The sequence below is a fragment of the Buceros rhinoceros genome, unplaced genomic scaffold (assembly GCF_000710305.1).
Source record: "Buceros rhinoceros silvestris isolate BGI_N320 unplaced genomic scaffold, ASM71030v1 scaffold18423, whole genome shotgun sequence".
In the NCBI taxonomy this organism is placed as follows: domain Eukaryota; kingdom Metazoa; phylum Chordata; class Aves; order Bucerotiformes; family Bucerotidae; genus Buceros; species Buceros rhinoceros.
The window spans coordinates 25600-35339 of NW_010404437.1; the positions used below are offsets into that span (position 1 = coordinate 25600).

General features: G+C 44.8%; 1 protein-coding gene across 1 annotated transcript in view; it reads left to right on the plus strand.

Moving 5' to 3' along the window:
- Positions 1 to 9740, plus strand: part of SWAP70 (SWAP switching B-cell complex 70kDa subunit) — a gene marked incomplete at its 5' end in the record, with an annotated part of 39522 nt that overhangs the window by 25484 nt on the left and 4298 nt on the right. The window contains 4 exons of the mRNA XM_010133404.1: positions 3233 to 3379; positions 3656 to 3764; positions 4991 to 5172; positions 8687 to 8794. Coding sequence (XP_010131706.1) covers positions 3233 to 3379; positions 3656 to 3764; positions 4991 to 5172; positions 8687 to 8794 — 546 coding nt within the window. The remainder of the gene's footprint in view (positions 1 to 3232; positions 3380 to 3655; positions 3765 to 4990; positions 5173 to 8686; positions 8795 to 9740) is intronic.

Genomic DNA, 9740 nt, shown 5'->3' on the forward strand with positions numbered 1-9740 from the left:
GCTGTCTCCTTTCTTTCCTCTCTTGGTGGCTGGGCCTCTTTCTCAAGGATGTCTGAGTGCCTTTGAATGGTTCCTTGACACTTAAAAATAGTTTGTGTCAAGATTTGGCCCAGCACCTCCGGGACAGTCACTAACCTAATGGAGACTGGAGTTCCCTCTGTCACTTAGAGATGTCTGGTTCAGTCACAGCTTGTACCGTGATACCTTGCTGACTCACAGAGTTGTCCTGTTTATTGCAGATTACGTCAAGGTATTCGTTAAAGACATACCTATTGTAGCCAAGTCTCATACTACCCTTTTTATTTATCCTGGATCTTGCAAGGTCCCGCACCTGGGTCGAGGCAAGCCCTCATATCAACACAGGCTGAGGGCTGAAGGGATTTGAGAGCAGCCCTGCGGAGGAGGACTTGGGGGTGCGGGTGGATGAAGGGGTGAACACGAGCTGACACTGTGCACTCACAGCCCAGAAATCCGACCATGTCCTGGGCTACATCAAGAGAAATGTGGCCAGCAGGTCGAGGAGGGGATTCTGCCACTCTGCTCCACTCTGCTGAGACCTCTCCTGGAGACACTGTGTCCAGCTCTGCAGTCCTCAGCTCAGTAAAGACATGAACCTGTTGGAGAGAGTCCAGGAGGCCACAAAAATGATCAGCGGGCTGGAGCACCTCCCCTGTGAGGACAGGCTGAGAGAGTTGGGGTTGTTCAGCCTGGAGAAGAGAAGGCTCCGGGGAGAACATACAGCCGCCTTCCAGTACTTACAGGGGACTGTAAGGAAGGTGGGAACAGACAGGGCTTATTGTGACAGAACAAGGGGTGATGGGTTTAAACTAAAAGAGGGAGATTTACACTAGGTATAAGGAAGAAATCTTTTATGCTGAGGGTGGTGAAACACTGGCAGAGGTTGTCCAGAGAGGTCGTAGATGCCCCATCCCTGGAAACATTGCAGGTGAGGTTGGATGGGGCTCTGAGCAACCTGCTCTGGTTGAAGATGTCCCTGCCCACTGCAGGTGGTTGAACTATATGATCTTAAAATGGTTTGGGTGGGAAGGGACCTTCAATGATGCTGTGATCTCCAAGGCTTATGGAGCTGTAGCAGTGATGATTAAATTTGTGACGTTTAGTTTTCTGAAAGATGTGTCCTTCATGTGATAGTTGGTATGAAAATATCCCCAGGAGCTGTGAGTGGGCTCTTGGAACACGAGATGCACTGTAATAATAGAAAAAGATTTTGCAGAAATTTGAGGGGAAAATACCAGTCTGACTTGGCTTTGAAAGCAAATCTAGTATGTCATGAAGGAGAAGAACACCTGGTTATGACTGACTTAGACTGTGCAAGGCATGGAGGAGTGAAGCTGCAAGAATCCTCCACACACTCTCGCGACCACCCAGACCTTGGACCTGAGTACGGAGGTGGCAAACAAAGCTGTTTCTCTGTGCACGCCTGTTTTGGAGTGAGGGGGTGGGATAGCACAGGGGAATAGGCACGGCCTTGGCTCTGGCTGTGTTGAACTGACTAGAAAAGCTGAGCACAGATAAGCTATGTGTGTAGGGTGGTTGTTTCTTTTCTGTCGGTTTTTGGTTTTTTTCAACAAAAGAGCTTCTCCAACTGACCTGAATTTTTTTCCCCTCAGACCTATACAGAATTTTTGACTTACCGAATTTTTGACTTAAATTTGCCACAGCGTATTTGTTTGCTTGTATCCCAAACTGTATAGCTAAAAGGCATTTCACAAAAACGGTCCTTGGTTGTCTTCCAGCTTTTCATTCCTCTTAATCTGGAGTACTCTGCGTACAGTAGTCTCTGTGTCACTTATTCATAGCTATATTGATGTACGTCTTTCAGTTTCATCTGTGATTTGACTTTTTTCTGAAGCTAGGAGTCGGACAAAAGTATGTAAGTTATTGGGGAATATGGCAGGTATAGCTGAAATATTGGCAAACTTTGAAACTCTAGATTAAAACCCGACTGGGTCACAGCATTGCCCCGGTAAGACCACTAAAACCACCTGAACGAATGACCAGTTACTCTGTCACTGCCTGTGCACCCTCTTCCATGAGGTGGTTTCTGAATTGCCATAGCCACGCTGGGTAATGTATTACAGGGTTCCTAATATTGCTGCTCATATTTCAGATATGTCAATATTCAAGAGAAACTTGGATGACTCGATCACAATACCAGCTCTGTTTATCGTCATTAGAGAAGGTTATAACTTCTGTTATTTTTATAAAGCTTAGTGGCAAAGTATGGGCTTATCTTCCGTCTTTTGATGTAGTTGTGTTAAGACTTGCAAGTGTTTTTCCTCACACAGGAAGTTGAGTGGATTATCTTCCAAGGAAAATAAAAAAGCATAACTGAAATCTTGGCATCATTAAATCAAAGTTCAATTCTGTTCCTTTAAGGGAAATTCAGGCTTTGGCAGTGTTCCCGTATCCAGTCCAACAGATGCTGGGAGTATGGTTCTGTTGCCAGTTTCTCTAACATACTCATTGCAGTATCCTGTATGGGATTGCTTCTGCAGTGGGGCACAGCTACCTGAGTGTGGGGGCAGGGCAGAGCCACTCCCGGGCAAAGGTGCCTCTGCTTTGACGCTGGGAATATCCCGTAACAGGCTGGGTTTACAGCGCGTAGACGCAGGCCCACATCCGTCACTGGGACGTGCATCCACACAGGCCTGAGTTTTAGTAACAGCTGTCATGAAGGTGCTACGTGAGTCTTAGTGATGGCAAATGTCTCTGTGTGACTGCAGAAAATTAGTCACCAGTTAAACGGTCTCCAAAGAGGACCAAGTGGTGGAGTCCCCATCCCGGGAGGTATTTAAAGATGTGTAGAAGTGGTGCTGAGGGACATGGTTTAGTGGTGACCTGGCAGTGCTGGGTTAATGGTTGGACTTGATGATCTTAAGGGTCTCTTCCAGCCAGAACCATTCTATATGATTTTGTGTTCAAAGAGTTGTAATAATGACTTGATAATAACATAATAACAACACTACTACTAATTGTTCAGTTCTTCAGATAATCCAGTTGAAAACAGGACAGAAGAAGAGCGAGTAGTTTCTCATGGGCAAAACAATTAGTTTGTGTGATGTATTAGGAAGGGAAGCGTGTGGGTGAAGTGTTCAAGGCCTTGAGCAAACTTTGCTGTGTGCTCTGTTGGGCCTTTTAGCCGCACAACTGACAGAGCAGGCGGTCCAACAGAGGCCGGGCGTTTCAGCGGATCCATTGCTTTTTACAGGGCTATATGTTGAAAAAAGGCCATAAAAGGAAAAACTGGACGGAACGGTGGTTTGTGCTAAAACCCAATATTATTTCCTACTATGTAAGTGAAGATTTAAAGGACAAGAAGGGAGACATCATACTGGATGGCAACTGCTGTGTCGAGGTAAAAAAAATGAAACAGCCAACACCAAAACCCATTAATATCTCTAAAGATAAGAACTGATTCTTCTTTTTGTGTGGGATAGACTGCTGATGTATCTTTTGTTAATGGAATTTTGTAATGTTATATAAAACCAGCTCATAAACACCCTTTTTATAAAAGATCTAATACTGCTGGTTTTAGCTCTGCTCTGTAACGGGTGATTGTGTGTGGGGGGCCTGACAATATAGAAATGAGATTTCAGTGTCTGCAAGACTGATCCTTTGTTACCTGTTCTAGGCCTTGCCTGACAAAGATGGAAAGAAATGCCTTTTTCTCATAAAATGTCTTGATAAAAGCTTTGAGATCAGTGCCTCTGACAAAAAGAAGAAGCAGGAGTGGATTCAAGGTGAGGCTTCAAAAATCTTAGCTGGGTGACAGTTAAGCTGAAGTCTTACAGCTGTGCTTTACTTAAACTTGAAATTCTTGGTCTTGTGATTTCTGGTGTGTCTGTTTTGGGAACATGGGAAGGACCTTTGAGGACCCCGAGATTCATGAAGATCTACGGATCCATGTAAGGGGAATTCTGCCATTTAGGTGCCTCAGTGTAGGCAGCCGTAACCAAAATGAATCGGATCTACTGTTTGCCTTTTCTGTACTGGCTGTACTTCTAGGGACAGGGAAGGGAAGGGGAATACAGTGTAAATTGTTGCTTTTGGGAGAAGGGGAAAGAATGTTTGTATCAGCACCATAAAATACGGGCTGTGCTTTTGCAGCTTTTTTGAGGTAGTATGGTTTGGTGAACAGAGGGTAAGGCTGGAAATTGGGGCTTCCTATTCTATTCCCGTGGTGAAGGTGCTCCTGTGAGACCTTCCCAGATAGCTGCTGAGGGATAGTTACCTCCATCTTCGGCAGAGGGGGGGAAGTCCTTGCAAACCCGCTCTTGCCAATGCTGTTGAAGTATGTACAGCATTTAAATATTTGGAGTGGCGTGTTTTCATTGGCACCTCCCTCCTCACCTAAAGCCTGCGTTTAATTGCATGGAAGTGTGATGTATGATGAATGATTACCTAGTTCCAAAAGAGACCCTTTTTTCGTAGCAGTAGCAGGTGAATAAAATACTGAAATCTTCTGCCACTCCTTAGCTGTGCTCTCTGACTACTTCCTGCCAGAACATAAATGAATGAGACCTACTTCTTACTGGGAGAAAAAGTTGTCCCGTGGAGTATCGGTCAGAATAAAGGGCATAAGGTTGGTTCTAGGGATGTGATGTATACGTTAAGTAACAGCTTACTGCTTGATTAGAGGCACTGATCGAGGTAGAAAGAAACCTTGAACTGTTGGGGTGGGTTTTTTGCAGCCAGGCATACAAATGACGCGTATGGCCTCTGTATGTTAGAAACCAACATAGGAGTTGACATGACGCATTGGAATTGCTGGATCTTACCCTTGTGGCACACAGCCAACGCTGAAACCAAGTGTCTTTCAACCTTTGGTTTGTGTTCTCAGTGAGCCTGATGAGAACTGACGGCAGTTATTGCTGAGTATTCATTCAGTAAGGCTATCCAGAACATTCAGCATTGCCCTTCACTGGTGTTCTCTTCCTCTCCCTTTGTCTTGCCTGCTCCTTTCCAGCCATACAGACCACGGTAAGCCTGCTGAGAGTGGGAAGCCCTCCACCTCACAAAGAAGCACGCCAGAAACGGAAAGAACTGCGCCAGAAGCTGTTAGCTGAGCAAGAAGAGCTGGAGCGGCAGATGAAAGAGCTGCAAACGGCCAATGAGAACAAGCAGAAGGAACTGGAGACTGTGCGAAAGGTGGGAGTGGGAGCTGCTACCCTGCAAGCTTTAAGCTTGGTCTCTGAGGTTGAGCTGGGCTTCTTGTCGGGCATCTCTTTCCTGTCCAAGTGTTCAGACGCAGTGAGTGGTCACCTTCAGAGGAGGTGGGCTCGGGTCCGCGTCAGTCCCCAGAGCAGCAGATCTGCTGGGTAAGCCTGCAGCAAAGCCTTCATCACTGACTGTAGCAGCTCCTACGGCCCGAGCAGCAGGCTGGCGGTAACCCTCGCGGCCCAGTCTTGCCCCCTCTACTTACCAGGGTATGGTAAAGCTAGTGTAAAAGAAAGCTCCAGCTGTGTGGATGGTGTCTGGGGACTAGAGAGTTCACTATTTTTAGTTACTTGTGGGGCTTTCCATTGAGATTTTCTTACGTAGTTTCCCAAAGTTCTGCTTTGTGAATTGTATGTGTGGGAATGCTTCTCTTCACAGACATAGCTTCCAGAGATACAAATCTAATTTACAAAGATTCCAAAGATGCAAAGTGACTTGTGAGTATGTATAGGCATTATTTTATTGAAGTAGTTGGGGAGGGATGTTTAGAGCTGAGACACATGGCAACCATTTATAAACTGTTTAAACGCGTATCCCTTGTAAATACTGGACTGACTTACAAAAGCCTGAGAACTGGACTAGAAATTTTTGAGTATTAGAAGAATACTTGCTGAATACATTATCTTCCTTGTAAACGGCTTTTTGGTCTAACTCTAATGACTGGCAGGAGACACCAGGGTGCCTTTGCTGTGGCTGCATGCTCTTAACGGTAGCTTGCACAGGCTGATGGATCTTTGTACGTCGAAGCCAGTGGTACCTCAGTAACAGTTCTCTGCTGAGTCATGGCTGGTACCCGGATATGCTTCCTGCCTGCATCATTGCTTCAATTTTTCATAAATGAAAACCACTAACTAATTTTAGCCCTCAGAAAAAACTTTAACGATCTTTGTGGCAAGGCTGGGGTTGTAGCTATAAATATTGTGAGAGCATGTTAAAGGTGCTGAGTCTAGAAAGTAGATAAAATACTCTTAAAATGTATCTTTTAAAAAGTCTTGTCATTAAGTCACAATTTGTGGCGAGAAGAAATGACCTTGCACTGACAGTACTGATGTGGGTATTATTCTCTCTTCCTTAAATGGAGTCTGACAGTGGGAAAACCACTTTCAAAGTTGGTTTTAGCACCTATATTCTACCATGTGTTTAAGATTCAGAATGCAAAAATACACTTTGAAGGACAGTCTGTGTTACCTGCAGGTTACTGGTAAGTACTTTATCTGTTAACGGAAATCTTAGGGCTGGATTTCAGAGTTGATTTTATTGAGAAAAAGCTAAGGGGAAGCTAACGTGAGAGCAACCCCAAAGGAACAGTAGCATGTTGACAGCCTCCATGGAGTTTTGCAAACTTCAAAGAGAGCTGCAGCAAGAAGCATCTTCTGAAGTGGACTGGATTAAAATGACTTCTCAAGAGGAGTACTTTAGTCCCTGACATGAGCTACTGTGATGAAGTGGGAGATACTGTGTTGGAGGAACCTGAAGGGATTACTTAGAAAAATGTTCTTGAAGGAAAAGGCTTTGTAACCAGTTCAGGAAACTGAAATGTTCTGGAAAGCTTAGCGTTAGATTTGCTCCTAAACTGACAGTGAGCCACCACTTAGGCAGCATCTGCCAAAGTGCACGCTGAGACTGGTTTGTCTTGTGATAGCTCCTGCAGTAGGAAATTTTAGAAGAATAAAAGCCTTTGATTAAAATAGAATTTTTTCATATTTCTTTTTTTAATGGAATTTTGAGATACACCCACTGAACAGACAGAAAGGTAAGGTTTTCTTCTTGCCAAGAGAGCATGCACAAGACTTGTGCCCCCTTTTTGTTGGAGTTTTGGGTCTTGCATGGGATTCAGAGACGCAGTGCAAACTAACCCACCCCTGCTGGAATGGTGTGTTGCTGTGCTTCCCCCTCCCGCACCACCCCAAGGTGTGGGACTTCCCCCTCGCTGCTGCCAGTAACCTTACCTACCTGCCAGGAACTGACCTCCTCTGACGGGAATTAAGCAGGAAGTGGCTGATAAAGAGTGGACAGTGTATTCTCTTGTTGAGCGCTCTGGCAAAAGCCTGGCAGCCACCCTTGCCTGTGACTCTGCACGTTCGCCCTCTTGGCTCAGCATTGGCAATGTTTGTTTAATTTCCAAGAGGGGAAGGAAAGCAAAAGAAAATGTCAGTTAAATAGGCATCTTGGATTTGACAACAATTACATGCTTTTAAATGTTCTGGCGGCAGAAGAATGCTGCTTCTGGAAGACTGGCAGCATTGAAGCCTGTCAAAGGAGAGCAATTCTGTACCATCTTCTACAGCTTAAAAGCAAACTAGGAGCCTGCTCCTTCCCTTCTTCCCTTCTCTGTCAGACTACAGTGATATCACAAGCACTTACTTAAAGGAATTAAAAAGCTTTAACTAGGCAGTTTTAATTGTTTAGGCATCATCTCATTAGTTCATCAAGGTTGTGCGAGGAAAGATGGTTTAAATGTGGTACCGTCCAAAAGTATTAAAGGAGATGGATGTCCCGCTCTTAGCGAAGGCCCAGGGAAACAATTTCACCAGCCTAGTGCATTACACAAGAAGGCTGCTGCTTGCTTTCTGCTTCCTCTGAAGCATCAGATAAATAAGTTTCTTAGGAAAATTAATTATGTGAAAGAATTATTTTGTTTTCAGTATTGGTAAAGTTTTGGCTGGTGCCTGCACATTTTAACGCTTCTGTGCATTCTAAAAATGCACACTATTGAAATCCTGATGAAGAGAAAAACTGACAACTATCTTTACGTGTAAAAACAAGATGCCAAATAAAGTTGCAAAAAGGCATGAAGGTGCCCACAGCTGTCTCTAGGCTAAAGCTGGGAAAAGGCTAAGCTGCCTTTCCTAGGCTAGTTTTTCCCTGAATTTCAAGTGACGGTTGTCGACTAGAATGTTACCGACCTTACATGGCAGTTCAGGGATGTTCACAGGGGGTGCCTCACAGCAGCACAGTCCGTTACCGTAGTCAGTCTGTGGCACTTCTGCTTTGCCAAGGCATTCAGCGCCTCTCACGTCTGTTTCTGTGTGCACTCCTTGCACGCTGGCATGTTTTCACTGCTGGCGCTCCTGCGCTGTCCTGCCTGCTACGTGGTTTTCCATAAGAGCTTTCTATCCCGTGGGAGTCAGGAATCACTCTGTTTCTTTCTCTGTTGGTTGTGCAAAGCAGGGCTGAGTAGAAACTTGGATAAAGTATGATAATTGACTTGTCATTGGTAAATTTAAAATTGTCTTGCACATAACAAGATTAAAAATTATTTTTTAGAAATGGTGAATAGTCTTAGACATGTAAAAAAAGCTGGTGTCTTAATGCTTTTGAAGGTTTCTTCTATTTCTGTTAAACACAAAAAATGTTAAATAAAATTCCATTCCCTCCACGTTTTTGTTTTGACAATTTTTTTCCCTTCTTTTCTTCCCCACCACCCCCTGCCCTTCTCTTCCAGCAACTGGAAGCAGCAGCTGCGCGTGCTGCTGAGGAAGAGAAGAAAAGACTTCAGACTCAAGTCGAATTGCAAGATCGCTTCAGCTTGGAGCTGGAGAGAGAAAAAATGGTGAGTACTGCATGTGGTTTTTTGCTGTGATTACACGCTGTGAGCAATGCCTTCAGCAGTGATTTCCCTCGCAGGCGGTTACTGCAAGGGCTCCACAGGTTTTGCAGGAGGCTGGAGAATGCAACCTGCGTTGCATTTGTTAGCAGCATGGCAATACAGTAATTTTACTAGTGAATTCAAATACTGGAGCAGCTTGCCTACAATCTGTGTAACATTCAAAGATTAAGTGTTACTGGAAAACTGGTTGTTTGAAGGATAAATGCAGATTGCAGTTGTCCTTGCAGTTTTCAAAGGTGGAGAGCCTGAGCCCAGTACCTACTATAGAAATATGCAAAATGAACACAGGCATAATCAAAATGCGTCTTAGAAATCTTCTGTCTTGAGTATATTCCTAAAACTATTGCCTGTTTATCCTCTGTGTGCTTTTACATTTATATGCACACACAAACTTAAAAAATTGAAGAACTATTGTTGCTGTACAACACTGTGACCATAATCCACATGGATAATTTCCAAGAGAACTAATTTTCAACGTTCAAGTGCCTTGTCAAGCATAACGGACTTTCCTGTTAACTGGAGAAAACAAATAGAAATAGTCAAGTCAGTGTGATGGAACGTCTGGGAACATAAACGCACACAGTGCGGCTTTATGGGCTGAGCGTGAACTCCTGAATACGATCACTTTCTGGGTCAGCGGGGTTTCGGTTAGCTGAGGGAAAGCAGAGTGCAGACCAGTGGAGCAGGACATGCCCTCCTGCCACACTTCTCTGCTGACTTCAGGGGCTGTGCTCACCTTCTGTGAAGAACGCGTTACATACAGATAAACGCAGCGGTTTTGGTGCGTTGTGCTGACTCGGTTCAAAGCCAGCTGCCTGCCGTCATCCCCAGCACGGTGAGGGGCTGGGTGGGATGATGGCTCCGGAGTCCCGGCACCCCGGATGTCCTG